This window comes from Panthera tigris, chromosome B4 (assembly GCF_018350195.1).
Source record: "Panthera tigris isolate Pti1 chromosome B4, P.tigris_Pti1_mat1.1, whole genome shotgun sequence".
NCBI classification, from domain to species: domain Eukaryota; kingdom Metazoa; phylum Chordata; class Mammalia; order Carnivora; family Felidae; genus Panthera; species Panthera tigris.
The window spans coordinates 115,938,630-115,963,098 of record NC_056666.1 but is presented as its reverse complement, the minus strand read 5'-3'; the positions used below and the strand labels follow the sequence as shown (position 1 = coordinate 115,963,098).

Genomic DNA, 24,469 nt, shown 5'->3' with positions numbered 1-24,469 from the left:
AAATAGAAGACTTCTTGCGTAGCATTGCCAACTTTTCACCTTGACATTTTATTTTTCCACTACAGTCTCCAGAGCTACTGTCCCTCCTATCCTTTCCTAAACAACTCCAGTTGGGCTTTCGTCCTCATCAGTCTACCAAAACTACTTTGTCAAGGTTACCAGTGACCTTCCCATCGCCAAGTTCAATTTGTCATTTCATAGTCTTCCTTTTACTTCCCGTCAGCAGCACTTAGGTCATTTGGTCATTTCTTCTTTCTTGAAATGCTTTTTTTGGTTGGTTTCCAATACCCACTGTCTCTTAGTTCTTCTTCATCACTGGCTGCTCACTCCTTCACAGTTTTCTTTTCCGGTTCCTCTTTTCTCCAATCTCCAAATGTTGGAGTGCCCCAGGGCTCACTCCTCACCCTGTACTGTATCTACACCCCTCCGGGCCCATGGCTTTAAATTCCGCTTCCCTATTAACAACTTGCAAATTTATTTCTCTACCTGATCCTCTTCCCTGAACTCCAGACTTACAAAGGCAACTACGGTTCTTGACGGCTCCATTTGGATGCCCAATAGGCACCTCAGACTTCACAAACTCAGACTTTCCAAAAGTTTGTCCCTTCTATACTCTTCTCTACCCCTGAAAATCTCCATCTCATGTAGTGATCCCATTGCAGTGAGTAGCAATTTTACGTTTCCAGTTGCTTGGGACAAAAATATTGAAGCTATCCTCAACTCTCCTACTTACAACCCAGCTCCAAATATACTTTCAAATATATTTTTCCCAATATATCCATAATCACACTACTTTTCATGACCTCCCCTGCTGCAACTGTAGTCCACGTCACCAATATCTCTTGTGCAAATTACTGTTATAACTTCTGAACACTGGTCTCCTGCTTCCGCTTTTGCTCCCTACACTCAGTCTGTTCTCCACACAAAGGTAGGAGCCTTTTCTCCACACATGCTCCTCCTCTGCTGAAGACCTCTAGTGACTTATCTGTCCCTGGCTTGTTCTCTCTCTCTCTCTCTCTCTGACCTCATTCCTACCACTCCCCACCTTGCTCATTCTCCTCTAACTACACTGGCCTCCTTGCTGTTCTTAGGACACACCAATCTTGCCCTTGCCTCAGGGCCTTTGCACAGAAGGCTCTTCCTTCTGGGAGGAACATTCCTGCCTCAGATATCCCCATGATTTGGTCCCTATTTCCTTCCAGTTTCTCTTTAATTTTCACCAAATCAGGGAGGCATTTCTTGGCTCTACATAATGGCAACCCTCTGCCTTTGCCCCCCTTGCCCATTGGACCACTTATCCCCCTGTAATGGACTCCCCGCTCCACTGGAATGTATATCCCATAAAAGCAAATCTGTTTATTTTGTTCATTGCTCTGTTAGCACCACTTGAAACAGTCCCAGCACACAGTAGGCACTCAATAAATACTTGTCAAGTAATGAATGAAATTTGTTTTGTTATAAATCTGGGGTAATTATTGATATTTCTTTAAAATCTCCTCATTTAAATATTTTAAATTCACTTTTATTATGTGACTTTATAATTTCTTTTTCCTGCACGGCTTTAAAAACCCAAGCAAATTCTTACATTATGTACTAAAAAAATAAAACCTAGATGTCAAAGTTTATTTTGGGATCTAAACAGGGCTCTTGGAGGCTGGTTAAACACCCCTACCCTTGGGCAGCTTGGAGAAATGTGTTATAGGCATGGCAGGGAAACCTGATTCTTTCCTGCTACTTCCTAATGGAGGAGACTTTGTGACTACAGACAGCACAATTTCTCAATGCCCAGAAATACTGGAGGGCTATTGTGGATAATACCAGATGGACCTGCTCTTTGGAGGGACATGTAGCTTTTTTCATTTTTATTTTTATTTCTTAGCATAGAGCCTAAGGGGATATGCAGCTACTTTTGATTTGTGGGGCACAGCCATTTGGGAACAATACTGAGCTCTTCATAAAAGTGAAAGAAAGGAAACAGTCTCCGGGTGGTCCCCAAATAAATTCCCTCATGAGATAAAGGCTATGTAGTCTCAAGACTTGGCATGCTTTTATTTCTTTTCCAATGTTTTATTTTTATTTTTGAGAGGGAGAGAGCATGAGTGGGGGAGGGGCAGTGAGAGAGGGTGACAGAGGACGGGAAGTGGGCTCTGTGCTGACAGCAGTGAGCCAATGTGGGACTCGAACTCAGGAAGCATGAGATCATGACCTGAGCTGAAGTTCGACACTCAGTCAACAGCCACTTGGGAGCCCCCATGCTTTTATTTCTAATACAAGTGATCACTTAGTATGCAATTTATTTTACCCTTTATTATGAGACTATTGAAATGTAGTAGCAATGGGGGAACACCTGGGTGGCTCCATCGGTTAAACGGTTAAGCATCTAACTCTTGATTTCAGCTCAGGTCATGATCTCATGGTTCATGAGTTCGAGCCCCACATCGGGCTCTGCGCTGAAGGTACAGAGCCTGCTTGGGTTTCTCTCTCTCTCTCTCTCTCTCTCTCTCTCTCTCTCTTTCTCTGCCTTTCTCCATCTCATGCTTGCTCTCTCTTTCTAAATGAATAAATAAATAAATAAATAAACTTAACCAAAAAATTACTTTGAAAGAAATGTACTAGCAACGGGCTAGAAACGTGGAATAATGTTGCACTTCTGTTTTCAACATTCCTAGTATGCTCTCTCAACCAAAAGAAATACAATTAAAAAGTTTGAAAAACTCATAGCAGTGAAGGAACAGCAACTCATAAAAGCAGAAAAAAAGCTCCAAGAAGACGCCATGGCCTTTGAAGAGTTCCTTCGAGAAAATGACCAGAGATCTGTAGACGCCCTTAAAATGTTCGTGTTTTCACTCTAGCCAAATTGCCTTTTTTCCTCCGTCTTTCTTTTTAGTTTCTCAGAACACAATACAACACAAAACAAACTAACAAATCTCTGTTACTTTTCAGTGCAGCACAGGAAACTATAAACAAACTCCAAATAACAGCAGAGCTAAAGAAAGCAAATATGGAGGTACAGGCAGTGAAAAGGTGAGCCCAGGGTGCCATCTTTTCCTTCTCAAATCTCCATGCCCCATTGAAACCTACTTGTGCCTAGCAAGACCTGGGTGGGAATATTCCTTATCTATTGATGATTCCATAAGTATGACCTCATTTTTAAAATAAGTAATGTGTTAATCAAGGATCGTCTGTCTCTGCCTGGGTATCAGAGTACAGTGACCTCTGGTTGAAAAGGTTCCTCTAACTTGTCAATATAAAAGCCTAGAAACTGGTTGAAAAGAAGCAAGCCAACATTAAGAGTAAACCATAAATTATTTTCTCAGTGCCCTCTTTCATTCATTCTAAGGCATTTTTCTTCCCACATTTTAACATCTCTGAAGTTGGGATTCAATTTTACAGCCATCTTAAAACTATAATTGGCAAAATTTTTTATATTTATACTTACACTTAGTTGAACCTAGAATCGATATTAAAAACTGGGATCTATAATGACAAAAATCACAGGAGGGGAAAGCTGGGATAAAACTATTATACCACTCACCACAATCTTTTTTTTTATTTTCAAGCCCAGATGTTTTCTTCTGTAGTCAAGTGTATCTCATTTGATCTAATTTCAAATATCTAAAGAAGCTTCCTTCTATCATCATTCTTGGACAGTAGTTTCATGACCCAGGAGACACTAGCCTTTGTATCAAGTCATGCTAAAACTTGTTTTTTTTTTCTTTTTGAGGATTTGATGCTTAACTTTCCTCTAAAACCAAGTCCTAGATTTTTCAGAAAAGAGGACAACACCTTCTCTAAAATACAATAAACGAAGTGGATGGTAGTTTCTTTGAAACCAATTGCTACTAACAGAATGTGTGTTTTCAAACACATTCTGGCTACAGAAGCCTCTTCTATTTTAGGAGCCTAAAGTTGAAGGCATTCCAAGGTGGAGAATTCCCTTCCCTCCTTCCTCCATCACATAATTAGAAGATTCTGTTCTATTTCTAGAACCAGAGTAGCAGCCTCTATGTTTGCATAGAGTACTGCATTTTTGCACAATGGCAAAATGGCCTTATTGAAAAGAACTTGCTTATTTTTTATGTGTCTCCTCATCCTAGAAAGGTGTAAAAGGCAATGAAAAACAATCTGGTAACAGCACAGAGGAGGCAGGCAACTGCTATTTATTGCCTTTTTTTTAAAGTTTATTTATTTATTTTGAGAGGTGAGAGCACACGAGGAGAGGGAGGGGCAGAGAGAGAGAGAGAGAGAGAGAGAGAGAGAATCCCAAGCAGGTTCCATGCTCCTCCCTCTGATGAGGGGCTCAATTCTATAACCCTGGGATCGTGACCTGAGCCAATATCAAGAGTCAGACACTCAACTGATTGAGTCACCCAGCCTCCTCTCCCTTTTCTCTCTTTATGGGCCTCAGATCGCCCAGGAAGTTCCTCCACTGCAGGTAGGGCTGGAAATCTGTTCACAAGGCAAAAGGGAGCTTGTTCTGAAGCTTTTGCTTGGAAGCTGTGCAATTCCAGCCATTTGAATCTTGTTTCTTGCAGAACATCTGGGAGGCTTTCAGACTAAAAATAAAGTGGTGGTAGAATGAGGGACTCCCAACATCTTTCACCTGGTGATATGTGAGCCAGCCATTTATTGACTCTTGAATATCACTCTCACATCAGGGCTTAAGGAAGGCACTGACTGAGAAAAGTACTGAAGCTGAGGATATTGATACAGGAGTAATATTGATAGAGATATCGAAGAGGGGATGATTAAGGAAGCTTCGAAGGACAACTGTGAAGCTCCCTTTCATGAGGGCCTTCATTGTTAGTTTAAACATTCCTTGAGAATCCACTTTGTAACATAATTATGGGAAAGTAATCTGAGGCTGAGGGGAAAGGTTTTCAGTCCAAGTCACTGGATTTTGTTGGCGAGAGCTCGGGCATCTGAGTCCATCGGACCTGGATTTGAGCGCTGGTTCTGCCGTTTACTAGACAGATGACTTTGCACGTCATTCATTTCTTCTTCCAAAAGACAGGAATGATACTATTTTAAAGCTGTAGCGTGTCCTGAATATTGCCCCCACTTCCTAGTAGGAGCTCACTGAGTGTTCGTTTTCTTTATTTTTCTTACATAAGTCCCATCTTTAGCTACCTTCTAATTTTTTCCTATGTCTAAAATTGAATACATTTCCCTCAGAAATAAATAAGTAGAGTAAAACTATCATCAGTCTATTCTGTGAGTGCATACCCGTGGCATATTTCATTCAAATAGCATTCCTACGTGGTTTTTTCTTATCTCATCATATGACTGTACTTACAATTTTTATTAAATAAATTATTATTCAAATATATAATCAAAGGAACAGATTTTATAAAACCTTTTAAAAAAATGAACATACTTTCAGTGGATATTTTTAATGATACCTTTGTTTCTTTTGAGTAGTGAGATAGCAAAAACAGAATTCCTCCTTAGAGAATACATGAAATATGGATTTTTTCTGCTGAAATTGTCTCCAAAACACTGGCAAATCCAGCAAGCGCTGAAAAAGGCACAGATGACAAAAAGTAGAGAAAGTATGAATGTCACTCTTCCGGTATTAACAAGTGAGTCACGTATTCTTAATTTCAATGAAGTAAATATCCCTAATTCTCAAATATTCTGCTTCAATATTTATTTGTTCTTTATTAAATAGTCAAAATTTCTATTTTAAGCAGAACCTGAACAAGGATTCCCACTCTCTCTGATATTATAAATTATTAATTTGGAAACTCAAGTTAATTTCAGATATAAAGCAATAAAAAGATATACATAGAGAAATAGAAAATATTTGTTTGCAGATGATATGATAGCATACCTAGAGCCCCCTCACCCTCCTATACGAAATCTGAAAAGCTATTTGATTTTATTAAAGGTTTCTGCAGAGTAAATGGACACAAACTCAATTATACTTTACTAACCTCACATATTAACTTAGATAGACTAACTTTATTAACCAGAAAATATACAAGAAAATCAAATTCAAGAAGGCAACAATAGCCTTAATTGTGTGACCTGGAGATTTGACAAAAAGAGAACTATGTCGTGTTTTTAGAGAGGAAGGTTGATATTGCAAAGGTGCCAATTTTTCTGAAATTAATGTATAAGTTTTGTGGAATTATAATAAAAATGTTACCAAAAACTTGCCAGGCAATTGAGTGTTGGTTGGGGAGAACTTTGCACAATGATTCTGAGGTCCATCTAGAAAGATAAATACTTCTAAAGTTAAAAGAGAATATAGGGTGTTACTAATCTTTTAAGGAATAATATCACAAAGTCTCAGAAGTTAACACAGCATTGGTACTGGTGTTAGGAAATTAGCTTGATGAACCAGAAATAGATGTATTATATAGAAGAACTAAGTAAGTGATCAAAATGGGGTTGCAAATCAAAGAGGAAAACTACCTCTTCCAGCAACATTGGGGTAACAAGGACCAGACTCACCCTCCTGCCTAAAAAAAAAAAAAACCTGAAAAATATATGAAACAACAGGTTTCAGGTATGAGGCATCAAGGAGAGAAGCAAGGAGAGAAGATGATCCGTGAGAGAGGAGAGACAAATGAAAAGAGCCCAAAGAAGGCCTCAACATACTGCCTGGGGAGCTTTTCCAGGGTGCAAGGTCAGGAGGAGGAGCCTAGCAGTCCCCATGAATTGAAAAGAGAGCTACAGGTCCAGGGAGGCTGGAGTTCCCTGAGCAGAGTAATGGAGAGGAGAGAGCTACAGAGAGTTCTCGGCAGAGTCTTCAGCTGAGAGCTGATCCTGAGACTCCGGGGTAAGAGCATTTACCCCATAGAAGTCAGTAAACTACAAATCAGGGGGAAGTCTTTTCTGGAGAGCTGACTGTTGAACATTTACCAGCGCACCAGGGATGGCTTCTCTACTCAATTCCCTGTATCTCTCCCTGTGCTGTGATGAAATTAGATCATCTTTCAGAGTACGGAGCAGAGTAATGGCACTTGGCTAAACTCAGTACACAGTGTTTAACAAGAGATAAAACAAAAAGAAGGGAAAGCCAGGAAGTATTTGCATTTAGCAGCTTAAAATCTAGTGCTCCTAGATTTGTCCTTTAACTAAAGGATGCTCAGAAACCAGTGAGTCCCTCAGTCCAGAGTGAGTGGCTGACACTGGGATTACAGAGTTTATGACAAACTGATGCAGAGACCTCTCTGCAGAGAGACCTCCTCATGTCCCCTAGGTCCATTCCCATCCATTCTGCCTGTTCAGAGACCAGCACTTGCCGTCTGCATCGTTCATTGCTTGTTGCAATACTCCCATCCTCTATTTCTGTCTCTGTACGTTTTCACCATGAGACGAACTTCATTCCCAGAAGTGTTTCCCCCCCTCTTTCTCTCTCCCTTTTATTTTCCATTTCTAGAATTAAAGACAAAGAAAAATGAGGGCAGTATTGAGGATTCCAGGAAGACATCTTTTTCAGACGACAATTCTATGGGAAGAGGTAGCCAAGGTAACACTAGAGATTTGAGACTTCACTTACAAAAGTAAAACCAGAGAAGGTGTCCATCTCAAAGTGGAAATCCAGGACCTATAAGCTAACCTGGAAAACAGGACGTGGTGTCCACATCACCCGTAATCCTTGGGAGCTAGGAGTTCCATTTCTTTCTCTCTGACATTATTACAAAACTTGGAGAGGTGGATGAATGGACAAGACAGGCAGAGAAATCAGGGGCAAAGGACCTGATACAACTCATTCCCTCCACAAGTGCACATCGTTTGTAATTTTTACGTTGATTGAAAATCAGTGATTATACAAGAAATATATATGGTTAGGTAAGAAATAGAACCATAAATATTTCACTATTTATGTTCCTGATTGTGACTGTCAATAGTTGTATCATGTTTTTGACAATATGTACTCTGCAACCCCTGCACCCTGCACAACCACTGCCTTTGATTTTATTCTTAGGCTTGAACCCACTTTCACTAGAATAAAAGAACTCCACTTTTTGTGATTATTATTCTAATAATGATAAAAAGAAGTAATGGGCATATCCATGCAGAGAAATGAATATCTTGCACCAAATAACAAGGAATCATTTCTAATTACATGTTATTTCTTTTCACCTCCACCATCACCAATGACATGGACTTCGCCTGGACATTTTGAACAGGAAAACCCCACAGGAAGACCACCTTCACCCTAGAGAATAAGAAATCATCCTTATCAAAGTACAGTACACACTTGATTAACTCTCGGGAACTGTGAATGTTTTTGCAGCATATATCCCTTTTAGCCTTTCTTCAACAAATATACCATGTATCTATACCCATCCTAACAGATCCTGGAGGTAGTGGTTGCCATTTCTGGGTGCTCCTGAGTTGATGGAGTTCTCACAGGGCTCCCCTCATTCTTTCATGAGTGCCTGCCACTGCCATCTGCAGAAATTGCCTACCCTTTGCATCTTGGGTCTGGCCCTCTCAGAACCATTGCTTAATTGTTTCTTAAGCTACTCTGCCAACCCCTGTGTTTGCAGTTTTACAAGGTCATTCAAAATCGCTGCAATAGGACCACAAAGCATTGTTTGTTTTGCCCCTTATTTGTTTGTTGACTCAATTATACTCATTATTTTTCTAATAAATTGCTAGTTCTCAACCCTGCCTATCCCAGGGAAGCTTTAAGAAAATATACTGATGCCCAGGATGGGTACACTGGCCCCAAGGAAAGGATCTGGGCCATGACAATCACACATGACAAAAGTCAGTGCAGATACCATACTCTGAATTCTAGGGACCCTGAAGTTGCTCCACTTCTGTGGCATTTAACAATCAATGTTTTGTTTTTAATTAAATTTTTTATTTTGAGATAGTTGTAGATTCACATAGTTTCAGGAAATACAGAGATCCATGTACCCGTAACCAGTTTCCCCCAATGGTAACATCTTGCAAAATTGTAGTACAATATCACAACCAGGATATTGGCATTGATACAGTCAAGATGCAATCAAATACAGAACATCACCATGAGGATTCTTCATCATGCCCCTTAGCAGTATACCCACTTCCCTCCCTCCTCCTCTCCCTAACTCCTGGCAACCACTAATCTGTTCTCTATTGCTTCGATTTCTGTCATTTCAAGAATGTTATATAAATGCAATCATACATTATGTAACCTTTTGGGATTGGATGCTTTACAGAGGATAATTCTCTGAAGGTTCATCCAGGCTGTTGGATCTATCAATAGTTGGTTCCTTTTCATTGCTGAGTAGTATTTACAGTTAACCCTTGAACAACATGGGTTTCAACTGTGAAGATTCCCTTAAATGTGGAATTTTTTTCAATAAATATAGTACAGTACTGTAAATGTATTTTCTCTTCCTTATAATTTTCTTAACATTTTCTTTCATCTAGCCTACTTTGTAAGAATATAGTATATAATACATATAACATACAAAATATGTATTAATTGACTGTTATTGGTAAGGATTCTGGTCAATAGTAGGCTATTAGTAGTTAAGTTTTGGGGGAGTCAAAAGCTATGTGTGGATTTTTGACTGCATAGGGGGTTGGCTCCCCTAACCCCTGTGTTGTTCCAGAGCCAACTGTAGATGATATGTACACACTACAAATTAACTATTCACTCATTGAACAACATCCAGATTGTTTCTAGAGTGGAGCTATAACATTACTATAAATATATTTGTGCAATTTTTTTGTGTGCACAGAATTTGCATTTCTCTGGAATAAATGCCTAGAGTGCAACTGTTGAGTTGGATGGCAGGTGCATGCACAGTTTTTAAAGAAACTGCCAATTTGTTTCCCAGAGTGGCTGTAGCATTTTACATTCCCACCAGCAATGAACAAGGGATCCAGTTTCTCTCCATTCTCACCAACATTTACCATTTTGATTTTTAAAAATTTTAGCTATTCTGATTGATGTATATATCTTATTGTGCTTTTTCTAAAAAAAAATCTTATTTCTGGTTCTTTTTTATTTGAGTATAGTCGACATACAATACTACATTAGTTTCAGGTGTACAATACAGTAATTGGATGCTATGCTCATCACAAGTGTAGTTACCATCTGTCATCATACAACACTATTATGATATCTTTGACTATATTCCTATGCTGTGCCTTTTATTCTCATGACTTATTCATTCCATAACTGGGAGCCTGTATCTCCCACTCCCCTTCACCCATTGTGCCTATCCCCCAACCCCCTCCTCTCTGGAAGACAAATAATTAGTTTGTTCTCTGTATTTATAGGTCTGATTCTCCTTTTTGTTTATTCATTTGCCTTTTAGATTCCACATATGAGTGAAATCACATGGTACTTGTGTTTCTCGTCTGATTTATTTCATTTACCATAATACTCTATGTCCATCCATGTTGTTGCAAATGGCATTATCTCATCCTTTTTTTTTTTTTTTTTGGATGCATAATCTTCCTATCTTTTGTGCTTTTTATTTGCATTTCCCTAGTAACTAATGTTGTTGAACATCTGTTCATGTACTTGATAACTTTATATCTTGTTTTGTGAAATGTCTGTTCACGTCTTTTGCCAGTTTTCTAACTGGATTGTCTGGTTTTGTTTCTTACTGTTGAAGTTTGAGAATTCTTTATATATTTCTATATTAGCCCTTTGTGGATATGTAGCTTGCAAATATTTCCCCTCAGTCTGAAGATTGTCCTTTCTCTTACCAGGGTCTTTTGTAGAACAAAAGATTTTGATATTGATGGAAGTCCAATTTATCAATCTTTTCTAATGTGGATCATGCTTTTCATGTCAGGTCTAAAACTTTAAACTAGTCCTAGACACCAAGGATTACTTTTCATGTTTTCTCTGAAAAGTTTTTATAGTTTTACATTTAAGTCTGTGATCGATTTTAGGTTAATTATTTTTGAATAAGGTATGAGATTTAGATTGAGAGGTTTTTTGTTTGTTTGTTTGTTTGTTTTTTGCCTATGGATGTCCATTGCTCTAGCACCATTTGTTGAAATGGCTTCTCCACTGAATTGTTTTTGTATCTGTGTCAAAAATCAGGCATATTTGTTCAGGTCTGTTTCCAGATTCTCTATTCTGTTCCATTGATCTATGTGGCCGTCTAACACCAATACCACATGGTCTTTATTACTATAAGCTATTAGTCTTGAAATCATTTAGACTGGTTCTTCTTACTTTATTCCTTTTTCAAAATTTTGTTGACTATTCTAGTTCCTTTGGCTTTCCATGCAAATTTTAGAACAATTTTATCTATATCTACAAAAAAAAACACTTGCTGGAATCATTAGAATTGTGTTAAAACCTTTTTATGGTTTGAATTATGTCTCCCTATATCTTTATAAAAGATATATTAAAGTCTAATCCATGGTACTATCTATGAATGTTACCTTATTTAGAAATAGGATCTTTGTAGGTATAAGCAAATTGAATCTATGAGGGTAGGCCCTTAATCCAGTATGACTGGTATCCTGAAGAGACACAGAGATGCAGGAAGAACGCCATATGACAACAGAGGCAGAGATTGGAGTGATGCATCTACAAGCCAAACTACACCAATGATTGCCAACCACACAAGAAGCTAAAAGAAAGGCATGGAAGCGATTCTTCCCTGAAGACTTCAGGGAGAGCATGGCCCTGCTGACAGCTTGATTTTGGACTTCTAGCCTCCAAAACTGTGAGAGAATAAGTTCCTGTTGTTTTAAGCCACCTTGTTTGTGGTACAGCAGCCCTAGGAAACAAATTTGAACCTGTATATCAATTTGGGAAGAACTGACATCTTTAACTATATTAACTCTTACAATCCATGAACATAGTATGTCTCTCCATTCATTTAGATTTTCTTTGATTTTTGTTCATCAGCTTTTCATAGTTTTCAGCATACAGGCCCTGTGCATATTTTGTCAGATTTAAACATAATAGTTTTCCTATTTTTTTTCTTTTTGAGAAATTGTAAATGGAACTGTATTTTTAATTTTAGTGTTCTTGTGTTCATTGCTAGTATATAGAAATACAATTGATTGCTGTACTTTCATATACTCTGATTTTGAAGAGCTCACTTATTAGTTCCAGGAATTTTGGGTTTGTTCCTTTGGGGTTTTTTTTTATATTCCTTTGGATTTTCCATGTAGACCACCATGTCATCTGCAAATAGAAACAGTTTTATTTCTTCCTTTATGATACGTATGCCTTTTATATCCTTTTCTTGCCTTACTGCAGTGAGTAGAACATTCTATGTGGAATAATAGTAGTGGGAGGAGACATCCTTGCCTTGTCCAGTCTTAAGAGGGTTCGGGTTTTCACCATTAAGTAAAATGTTAGCTGTAGGATTTTTATACAGATAACCTATCAACTTCAGGAAATCCTCTCTAGTCTAATTTCTCTGTGAGTTATCATAAATGAGCATTGAATTTTGTCAACTGCTTTTTCTGAATCTATCAATACACACAGTAACATGCAAGCACCACATTCACTCCTCAGAAAGCTCACCACTCTCATAGTTTCTTTCATTCATTCAACCAGTACTTATTGAATGACCTGTGGACCCAACAGTAAATAAAACACAGTCTCTACCCTCAAGAAGCTTATCATCTAGTGAGAAAACAGACAAGGGATTAGTCAGCTACAATATAATAGATAATACCACTGGAAAGATAAGCTCAGAGTGCCACAGGCATGCAAAGGAAGAACTCTTAACCCAGATGACAGGTGAGGGCGTAGGAGAGCAAGGGCAGGATAAGTAAACACTCTCCAGAACAGATGGCATCCAAGCTGAGTCTGGTGAGAGGAGGAGGCATCGGGGAAGACAAGCTCTGGGAGAAGTTGGAGCCTTTTGTCACAGAGGTGGCAGAGGTTGGTTCTGTGAAAGTGAGAGGCTCAAGGGGCAGATAAGTACTGTATCATGAGCAGGTAAGCGTGGTGCCATCCTAAGGAGCCTGGATTTGTCCCAGGGGTCCTGGGGAGACACTGAGTGTTTTAAGCAAGAGTGTAACAGAGACTCAATTGGATTTGCATTTTAGCAAATTGGATGTGGGAGTATTTTATCGAATAAGATGGAGGGAGACAAAAATAGAGATAAGAAGGGACAGTTAGGAGCCTGTTGTCACAATTCAGGGGAGATATAATGAACTGCCTCAATAAGATAGTGGCCGTAGGAACAAAGAAGGAAGGGCTGTGAGACACCTCAGGGAAGTGGTATTGACAGGCTTTGAAAGGCTCACATAAAAGATTGGGGGAAGTGTGAGGAAAAGAGAGTGGTCAAAAAACTCACAAATTTTGTCAAAGATAACTCTCAAATTTCTGGGGGGCAATGGAGTATATAGTGTTGTCATTCAATAATTTTGGGATCACAGTAAGGGGAGCAGGCCTGAAAAGGAAAATAAGGAGTATGATTTTGGGTTGTCTTATTTTTAGCTCCTTGTAGGGCAGCCAAGTGGACATTGATGTCCACTGGAAGTTAGACATTAAAGTCTAGAGCTCAAGAGAAAAAGATAGATATGTGGGAGCCATTAGTATATTAGCAGTAGTGGAATCTATGAGAGAGGATGAAATAACCCCAGAAGAGTGGGTACAATGAGAGGGGAAGAAAGCTGAGAAACCATAGACATTTATGTCAGAAAGGAAACCAAAAAGGTAACAAGAATTTCAGAGAGGCGGGAAAAGACTAATTAAAAAATGATACCACTGGGGTGCCTGAGTGGCTCAGTCAGTTAAGCATCCGACTTCCACTGGGGTAGCTGAGTGGCTCAGCCAATTAAGCACCCAACTTCAGCTCAGGTCATGATCTCATGGTTTGTGAGATCCTGCGTCGGGCTCTGTGCTGACAGAGCCAACTTGTGCTCTGTCTCTCTCAAAAAGAAATAAAACATTGAAAAAAAAGAAAAAGAAAAGAAAATGATACCACTGGATCAAGAGAAGAGTTGGGTAGGGCAATAGTTATCAAATGCTTTCTCAGGGGACATTTCCCAAATATTCGCTTACGTCAATGGCTCTTTCTCTGTTTTCCCATCACTTAAAGGGCAGTTCCAGGTAGGTATTTTGTCCCCTCAAACTCAACACGAACAAAGAAAATATTAATCTTTTTCTTATCTTACCCTTAAACTGTTCTCCATCTTGTTAGGGCTACTTCCATCATTCCAGGCTCACAGATTACAAATGTTGGAGTCATCTTTGTCTCTTCTCTTTTGGCCCTAGTAGCTCTTTCTACTCTTGGGTCCCATGATTTCATTCTTCCATATAGTTCTAGAATCTCCTTCCTCCCCTAACCCACTTATTCACTTTCCCCTTCATTACTACCCTCTACTTGAAAGCGATATATATATATATATATATACTATATACTATATATACATATATATACACATATATGTATACATATATATACATATATACATATAGTATACTATATACTATATATGCATATATATACATATATATGTGTATATATATATATATATATATATGTTATTGTCAAATTGGTTTCCATACAACACCCAGTGCTCATCCCAACAGGTGGTCTCCTCAATGCCCATCACCCACTTTCCCCTCTCCCCCATCCCCCATCAACCCGTAGTTTGTTCTCAGTATTTAAGAGTCTCTTATGGTTTGCCTCCTTCCCTCTCTGTAACTTTTTTTTCCCCCTTCCCCTCCCCACTGATCTTCTGTTAATTTTCTCGGGATCCACATAAGAGGGAAAACATATGGTATCTGTCTTTCTCTGCCTGACTTATTTCACTTAGCATAATACTCTCCAGTTCCATCTACATTGCTAAAAATGGCCAGATTTCATTCTTTCTCATTGCCAACTAGGATTCCATTGTATATATAACCACATCTTTATCCATTTGTCAGCTGATGGCCATTTAGGCTCTTTCCATAATTTGGCTATTGTTGAAAGTGCTGCTATCAACATTGGGGTGCAAGTGCCCCTATGCATCAGCACTCTTGTATCCTTTGGGTAAATTCCTAGCAGTGCTATTACTGGGTCATAGGGTAGATCTATTTTTAACTTTTTGAGGAACCTCCACACTGTTTTCCAGAGTGGCTGCCCAATTTGCATTCCCACCAACAATGCAAGAGGGTTCCCATTTCTCCACATCCTCGCCAGCATCTATAGTCTCCTGATTTGTTCATTTTAGCCACTCTGACCGGCGTGAGATGATATCACAGTGCGGTTTTGATTTGTATTTCCCTGATGAGGAGTGACGTTGAGCATCTTTCCATGTGCCTGTTGGCCATCTGGATGTCTTCTTTAGAAAAGTGTATATTCGGGGCGCCTGGGTGGCGCAGTCGGTTAAGCGTCCGACTTCAGCCAGGTCACGATCTCGCGGTCTGTGAGTTCGAGCCCCGCGTCAGGCTCTGGGCTGGTGGCTCGGAGCCTGGAGCCTGTTTCCGATTCTGTGTCTCCCTCTCTCTCTGCCCCTCCCCCGTTCATGCTCTCTCTCTGTCCCAAAAATAAATAAAAAACGTTGAAAAAAAGAAAAAGAAAAGTGTATATTCATGTTTTCTGCCCATTTCTTCACTGGATTATTTGTTTTTGGGGCGTGGAGTTTGGTGAGTTCTTTATAGATGTTAGATACTAGCCCTTTATCTGATATGTCATTTGCAAATATCTTTTCCCATTCCGTTGGTTGCCTTTTCATTTTGTTAATGGTTTCCTTTGCAGTGCAGAAGCTTTTTTATCTTGATGAGGTCCCAATAGTTCATTTTTGCTTTTAATTCCCTTGCCTTTGGAGATGTGTCAAGTAAGAAATTGCTGCAGCTGAGGTCAGAGAGGTTTTTTCCTGCTTCTCCTCTAGGGTTTTGATGGTTTCCTGTCTCACATTCAGGTCCTTCATCCATTTGGAATTTATTTTTGTGAATGGTGTAAGAAAGTGGCCTAGTTTCATTCTTCTGCATGTTGCTGCCCAGTTCTACCAGCATCATTTGTTAAAGAGACTGTCTTTTTTCCATTGGATATTCTTTCCTGCTTTGTCAAAGATTTGTGGGTCCAATTCTAGAGTCTCTATTCTATTCCGTTGGTCTATGTGTCTGTTTTTGTCTATGTGTCTGTTTTGACAATATCATACTGTCTTGGTGATTACAGCTTTGTAGTAGAGTCTAAAGTCTGGGATTGTGATGCCTCCTGCTTTGGTCTTCTTCTTCAATATTACTTTGGCTATTCAGGGTCTTGTGGTTCCATACAAACTTTAGGATTGCTTGTTCCAGCTTTGAGAAGAATGCTGGTGCAATTTTGATTGGGATTGCACTGAATGTGTAGATCACTTTGGGTAGTATTGACATTTTAACAATATTTATTCTTCCAATCAGAAGAATAAACTTCCATTTATTTGTATCTTCTTCAATTTCCTTCATAAACTTTCTATAGTTTTTAGCATACAGACCTTTTACATCTTTGGTTAGGTTTATTCCTAGATATTTTATGATTCTTGGTGCAATTGTGAATGGGATCAGTTTCTTCATTTGTCTTTCTGTTGCCTCATTATTAATGTATGAGAATACAACTGATTTCTGTACATTAATTTTGTATTTTGTGACTTTGCTGAATTCATGTACCAGTTTTAGCAGACCTTTGGTGGAGTCTATCAGGTTTTCCATGTATAGTATCATGTCATCTGCAAAAAGTGAAAGCTTGACTCCATCTTTGCCAATTTTGATGTCTTTGATTTCCTTTTGGTGTCTGATTGCTGATGCTAGAACTTCCAACACTATGTTAAACAACAGCGGTGAGAGTGGACATCCCTGTCGTGTTCCTGATCTCAGGGGGAAAGCTCTCAGTTTTTCCCCATTGAGGATGATATTAGCTGTGGGCTTTTCATAAATGGCTTTTATGATGTTTAAGTATGTTCCTTCTATCCCAATTTTCTTGAGGGCTTTTACTAAGAAAGAATGCTGAATTTTGTCAAATGTTTTTTCTGCATCAGTTGACAGAATCATATGGTTCTTATCTTTTCTTTTATTAATGTGATGTATCACATTGATTGATTTGTGAATATTAAACCAGCCCTGCAGCCCAGGAATGAATCCTGCTTGATCATGGTGAATAATTCTTTTTATATGCGGTTGAATTCGATTTCCTAGTATCCTGTTGAGAATTTTTGCATCCATATTTTTCAGGGTTATTGGCCTGTAGTTCTGGTTTTTGGGGGTTTGTTTGTTTGGTTGGTTGGTTGGGTTGGGTTGGGTTTGTTTTTGTTTTTGTTTTTTTGCTGGGTCTCTGTCTGCTTTTGGAATCAAAGTAAAGCTGGCTTCATAGAATGAGTCTGGAAGTTTTCCTTCCCTTTCTATTTTTTGGAACAGCTTGAGACAGATAGGTATTATCTCTGCTTTAAATGTCTGGTAGAATTCCCCAGGGAAGCCATCTGGTCCTGGACTCTTATTTGTTGGGAGATTTTTTTTTTTTAATTTTTTTTTCAACGTTTTTTTATTTTTATTTTTGGGACAGAGAGAGACAGAGCATGAACGGGGGAGGGGCAGAGAGAGAGGGAGACACAGAATCGGAAACAGGCTCCAGGCTCCGAGCCATCAGCCCAGAGCCTGATGTGGGGCTCGAACTCACGGACCGCGAGATCGTGACCTGGCTGAAGTCGGACACTTAACCGACTGCGCCACCCAGGCGCCCCTGTTGGGAGATTTTTGATAACTGATTCAGTTTCTTCACTGGTTATTGGTCTGTTCAAATTTTCTTTTCTTCTTGCTTGAGTTTTGGAAGTGTGTGGGTGCTTAGGAATTTGTCCATTTCTTCCAGGTTGTCCAGTTTGTTGGCATATAATTTTTTATAGTATTCCCTGATAATTGCTTGTATTTCTAAGGGATTGGTTGTAATAATTCCATTTTCATTCATGATTTTATCTATTTGGGTCCTCTCCCTTTTCTTTTTGAGAAGCCTAGGTAGAGGTTTATCAATTTTGTTTATTTTTTCAAAAAACCAACTCTTGGTTTCATTGATCTGCTCTACTGTTTTTTAGATTCCATATTGTTTATTTTGCTCTGATCTTATTTGTCTCCTTCTCCTGGGTTTGGGGTGTCTTTGCTGTTCTGCTTCTAGTTCTGTTAGGTGTGCTGTTAGATTTTGTATTTGGGATTTTTCTTGTTTCTTGAGATAGGCGTGGATTGCAATGTATTTTCCTCTCAGGACTGCCTTTGCTGAATCCCAAAGCATTTGGATTGTTGTATTTTCATTTTCACTTGTTTCCATATTTTTAAAAAATTTTTTTCTCTAATTTCCTGGTTGACCCATTCATTCTTTAGTAGGATGTTCTTTAACCTTCATGGTTTTGGAGGTTTTCCAGATTTTTCCTGTGGTTGATTTCAAGTTTCATAGCATTGTGATCTGAAAGTATGCATGGTATGATCTCAATTCTTTTATACTTATGAAGGGCTGTTTTGTGACCCAGTATGTGATCTATCTTGGAGAATGTTCCATGTGCACTCGAGAAGAAAGTATATTCCATTGATTTGGGATGCAGAGTTCCAAATATATCTGTCAAGTCCATCTGATCCAATGTATCATTCAGGGCCCTTGTTTCATTATTGATTCTCTGTCTAGATGATCTGTCCATTGTTGTAAGAGGAGATTTAAAGTCTCCTGCAATTGCCACATTCTTATCAATAAGGTTGTTTATGTTTGTGATTAATTGTTTTATATATTTGGGGGCTCCTGTATTCGGTGCATAGACATTTATAATTGTTAGCTCTTCCTGATGGATAGACCCTGTAACTATTATATAATTCCCTTCTTCATCTCTTATTACAGCCTTTAATTTAAAGTCTAGTTTGTCTGATATAAGTATGGTTACTCCAGCTTTCTTTTGACTTCCAGTAGCATGATAGATAGTTCTCTGTCCCCTCACGTTCACTCTGAAGGTTTCTTCAGGTCTAAAATGTGTCTCTTGTAGACAGCAAATAGATGGGTCTTGTTTTTTTTAATCCATTCTGATACCCTATGTCTTTTGGTTAGAGCATTTACTCCATTTACATTCAGTGTTATTATTGAAATATATGGGTTTAGAGTCATTGTGATATCTGTAGGTTTCATGCTTGTAATGGTGTCTCTGGTACTTTGTGGTCCTTGCAACATTTCACTCACAGAGTCCCCCTTAGGGTCTCTTGTAGGGCTGGTTTAGTGGTGATGAATTCCTTCAGTTTTTGTTTGTTTGGGGAAACCTTTGTCTCTCCTTCTATTCTGAATGACAGACTTGCTGGGTAAAGGATTCTTGGCTGCATATTTTTTCCATTCATCACATTGAAGATTTCCTGCCATTCCTTTCTGGCCTGCCAAGTTTCAGTAGATAGGTCTGCTACTACCCTTATGTGTCTACCTTTGTATGTTAAGGCCCGTTTATCCCTAGCTGCTTTCAGAATTCTCTCTTTATCCCTGCATTTTGCCAGTTTCACTATGATATGTCATGCAAAAGATTGATTCAAGTTATGTCTGAAGGGAGTTCTCTGTGCCTCTTGGATTTCAATGCCTGTTTCCTTCCCCAGATTGGGGGAAGTTCTCAGCTATGATTTGGCCAAGTACACTTTCATCCCCTTTCTCTCTCTTCTTCTTCTTCTGGAATTCCTATGATACAGATATTGTTCCATTTGATTGTATCACTTAGTTCTCTAATTCTCCCCTCATACTCCTGGATTTTTTTTATCTCACTTTATCTCACCTTCTTCTTTTTCCATAATTTTATCTTCTTATTCACCTATTCTCCCCTCTGCCTCTTCAATCCGTACTGCAGCTGCCTCCATTTTATTTTGCACCTCATTGATAGAGTTTTTTAATTCATCATGACTATGTTTTAGCCCTTGATCTCTGTAGCAACAGATTCTCTGCTCTCCTCTATGCTTTTTTCAAGCCCAGGTATTAATTTTATGACTATTATTCTAAATTCTTGTTCTGTTATATTGCTTAAATCGGTTTTGATCAATTCATTAGCTACTTCCTGGAATTTCTTTTGAGGAGAATTCTTCCATTTCGTCATTTTAGCTAGTTTTTTTGTCCCTTATGTGTTTTAAAAGCTTGTTGTGTGCTCTGCACCTGTGAGCACTGCTATATTAAAGGAGGGTCATACACTGTCCAGGGCCTGGCCTTTCAGGAGGTGTTTTTTTTGGAGACTGTTACTTGCTCTCTGTTGTTGTGACTTTAGTTATTTTATTACCCTACTCGTAGTGATATTTTGGACCCTCCACCAGGTGTGCTTTGATTTGTTCCTTGGAGTTGCCCTGTAAAGGAAAACAGAAAGACAAACTGGAGACAAAACACGCAAACACATAAACAAATAACACAAACAAATAAACAAAAACAAAAAACTAAAGACTAAAAACAAAAAACCCAAAATACTGACTACAAGTAAAGAAGAGGGTGGAGGTGGTGCTGATGGAAAAGCACATACAAAGAGAGAAATGACTGGGGTGGGGAGGGGGAAGAAAACATAAACATTGATTAGGCAGAGAGACTAAAAGGCTTAAACCAGAGAGAGAGAAAGGAAAATAAAGAAGGAGGCGGGGAAAATGACACGCAGATAAAGTTACCCAGACAGAGAAACTATATGGCTTGATTATTTCAGAGAGAGAAAGGAGTGTAAAAAAGGAGATGCAGAACATGTATCAAGACAATGGATTAAATGTGTCTATTTAGACAGAACAATAACTAGAGTATCCAGCCTAGAGGAGGGAAGAGATAAGGAGGAGAAATGGGGGAGGGGGAAGAATATATCTGTATATCCAGAGTTGACCTAGAGTTAATCCAGGCAATGCTGCATCGCTTGTAGGTAGTAGCTGTCTGCAGGGTCTGTGTCACTCCAGCGGATAGGCAGTTACCCAGTGCAAGGGGCCTGGTTTGGCATAGTCCGAACCCATCTCTATTATGGGCCCCGGGAGTGATCCCTGAGTGGGATCCCTTGGTGGTGGGGGGAGGTTGCGGAATGGTGATCCCCCAGTCTCTTCTCCACGGAGCCGGAGCCGGACCTGGTGGACTCCATTTGAGTCATACTCACTGTGCCCTGAGCACAGATGAGGTGGTCCTTCTTGCTCGGCCAACTCCCCTGACCCTACGCTTGGCTAGGATTCAAAGTCCTGCTCCATGCACTCTGGCACTGGGGAAGCGCCACTCAGTGTGACGATATGTGGTCCCAGCTGGCTTTGTGCTGCTGCACTTCAGGGAGGACCACCTTCTCTTACTGAGAACTGAGTCGCCGCCCTCACTTCAACTGAGTCGCCACCCTCACTTCGAGCCCCTGGGGTGGTGGACACAGGCAGGCTTTGTCTTTTCCCACAGCACTACAGGGAATCAGCCACATTATCCTCCTGCAGACTGTGCCCTCAGCCCAGCCACTGTGCCTGGGAGTGGCAGATCCAGGCAGGTTCAGTGCTATCGCACAGCCTTACAGGGAGAGAACCACTTTTTCCAATTGTGGACTGAACCCCTGACATACCACCACACCCAGGGCTGGCTCCCCTCCTCCCCAGGTGTGTGAACAGGGAGTTAGCTCCAGTCCGAAGAAAGCCCCACAGTTAGAGATCGGATCCCTCTCAGTCTCAGTCCCAGGTCTTTCTCCTGTCCAGATATGGTCAGACACTTCCCCTAGCCACTCTTTCTCTTCCCTTTGTCTCTCTGTAGAAAGGGGTCCCTGCCCTCTGTGCCCACGTGGCCGTTTTTTATCTCCCCCAGTTCGCAGTTACCCACCAATCTTTTCTCCAGCTTTCCCATTTTCTTCCTAGTAGATTCAGTCTCTTTTCCTCTCAGACTCTGGTGTTCAAAGTCCTTTGGCTTCTGCACTTCTTTGTTTGAGAGTCGTGGGAAGTATGGATCCCCCTACTTCTCCACCATGTTGGTCCCTGGGGAAGCCTGAAGTATTTTTTGTGAAAGTTTTAATTACATAGATCACACCAATAGCCAGCTTTCTCTCCCTAGCCCATGCCTCTTTAATTTTCCAATCATTTTCAATTTATCCTTCTTAAAGGACTTTTCCAGAGCCACTTTGCAAACCACATAATTATTCTTTAAGAATGTACCTCAAGGTGCCTGGGTGGCTCAGTAGGTTAAGTGTCTGACTCAGGTCATGATCTCGCAGTCTGTGAGTTGGAGCCCTGCTTTGACAGCTCAGAACCTGGAACCTGCTTCAGATTCTGTGTCTCCCTCTCTCTCTGCCCCTTCCCCCATTCTCTCTCTCTCTCTCTCAAAAATAAATAAATATTAAAAGAAAAAAACAACGCACCTCATCTCCCATCCCACCAACCAACATTTCCTCAGCCTGATCAGAAAATATTTTCAAAAAATAAGCTCTTCAGAAGACAAATATTGTATTACTCTAGGAATTAGCCTTATTTTGAGCATTGGAGCACATGTTTAGTTTGTCAAGACTGCATTAGAAGTGACAAAACACATGCAGCAATGTACGTTGTCATGTGTTTCTTTATAAAATTTTTTTGTAGATGCACCTCAAATAATTGGTACCATATGGTTTGGCCCTTCCTTGTGGTCTCACTTGTTTGCATATGTCAGCCTTGTCTGGGACTCAATCGGATTTTCTTTTGCATACCTGTGAAATCCATTGATTCCTGCAAACAGCAGTTTCCTAAAAGGCTAAAAAGGCTATTTAAAAAGATTATAGTTATTGAAAAGAATTATAGTTAGGTTCCAAAGACAACTTAGAAATAAAAGCAAATCTGTTCTGAAAATGGCTCAGAAACCAGGCATTTTCTTTCTTTTACAGTCTCACTGAAAGTATCAGTTCAGAAGATAGTTTGGAATTCTTTTTAGATGATGATATGGACTATGATCTGGTAATCAGATTATCTTTCTTGATTTGAATATTGCGTTTGGTTAAAAGTATAAATGCTCATTTTTTAAGAATTAAATTTCTTACTCCAAATATTCCACAAATTTCCAGAAGAAATTATGATTTTGATACTGTTTCCCAGTTGCCTATATAGTTCATCTTTGTCATCATTTTATGAAAAATAAATGTTTATAAGAAGGTAATAATTTAGGATATATACATACATATATACATATTATCTACAATCATCCTGTAAAAATTCCACTTTTTGATTGTTTATCATTTTTTTGGAGTTTGAGATATACTGGGTATCTATACTGTAAGATAAGTCAACCTTCAACAAAACAGCCCTTTAATGTTATAAGGCTAACTTTGAGCTAACTCCATCCTAAAAGTTTTGTATTTTGTCTCTTTGTAACAGAGCCTAATGTCCTCCGGGTTCATCCATGTGGTAGCATGTGCCAAGATTTCCTTCTTTTTTAAGGCTGAATAATATCCCATTGCATGATATACCACATTTGCTTTATCCATTCATCCATCAATGGACTTTTAGGTTGCTTCCACCTCTTGGCTATAGTAAATATGATGAACATGGTGTGCAAATACCCAAGTCATCTTTTTAAAAACTAAATTTACTTAAAGTAATACGTATTTATTAAGTTTTGGGAAAATATAAAATAAAACGGGGGGAGAAAATGACCTGCACTTGGCCTCCTTTTTCTTTTTTCTATTCCTTCTCTCCTGCCTTTCCCTAGACCCATCTTTCCCTTTTTCCTGCCTTTGTCTCCTCTTCTGCTCCATCCCTCCTTTCTCTTTTCCTCACCTTCCTTTTTCCCTTCTCTAATACCTTTCGACTCCTCTAATACCCCAAATGTCCTCTTTTTGAAGGCCACCTCTCAAATGGAAATAGGCCTCTTTGCCATTCTCTGCCCATGCCTCTCTTATAATCAGAATGGTATTCTCCCCACCACCATCACCACTGTATTTTTCTAGATAAGTCATATGTGCATAAGTAGCATATTTTTAAGTAAATCATATTCATTACTGGTTGATTAGGAGCCAGAACTTTATTTCAAAGAACCAGAAGAGTTACTTCAAGTCCTCACAGAGCTGGAAGAGCAGAATCTAACTTTGGTACAATATTCCCAAGATGTAGATGAAAGTCTTGAAGATATAAATAAAAGAGAAAAACTTATACAGGATAAAATGTAAGTTATTAAAAACAAGCAGATTTATTCTATTAATCAATTCTGTCTCTAACCAGAGACAGAATCCAACTTATTCCTGTGTGAGCCTTCCTCACGGTCTCTCTGGATTTAGTGTGGGATTTTTTATTAATAATAATTTACATTGCAGGGTGTAAAATGTAGAAGTTATAATTACATAGAGTAGACTTGCTTTAGTTTAATTTTAGTCCCTACATCCTTTCACTTGTCAAAATATTTTCTTAGCTAGCAATAATAAAAGGCAGTTTGGAAGATTAAAAAGAATTATAATATCACCTGCCTTAATTTTTATTTTTATACTGAAGCATAGTTGACAACACATTACATTGCTTTCAGGTGTACAACATAGTCATTCCACAATTCATTAAGTTTTGCCTGGTGCGGTTTTCACTCTGCCACCTGCCTAATCAAATCAGGCTTTAGATGATAATGCTAATAAATGCATTTTCCTTGGCTGTGACTCTCACAAAGTTATGTGACTTAAATATTATACCATT

At 39.1% G+C, this 24,469-nt stretch overlaps 1 protein-coding gene across 3 annotated transcripts in view; it reads left to right on the top strand.

Moving 5' to 3' along the window:
* Positions 1–24,469, top strand: part of CCDC38 (coiled-coil domain containing 38) — a 58,126-nt gene that overhangs the window by 19,549 nt on the left and 14,108 nt on the right. The window contains exons 6-12 of one of the 3 annotated variants that reach the window (XM_042992940.1): positions 2,670–2,833; positions 2,944–3,024; positions 5,422–5,582; positions 7,391–7,480; positions 8,145–8,202; positions 22,681–22,750; positions 23,803–23,954. In XM_042992940.1, the coding sequence (XP_042848874.1) occupies positions 2,670–2,833; positions 2,944–3,024; positions 5,422–5,582; positions 7,391–7,480; positions 8,145–8,202; positions 22,681–22,750; positions 23,803–23,954 (776 nt within the window). The remainder of the gene's footprint in view (positions 1–2,669; positions 2,834–2,943; positions 3,025–5,421; positions 5,583–7,390; positions 7,481–8,144; positions 8,203–22,680; positions 22,751–23,802; positions 23,955–24,469) is intronic. The other 2 variants (XM_042992941.1, XM_042992942.1) reach the window with 2 other exon arrangements.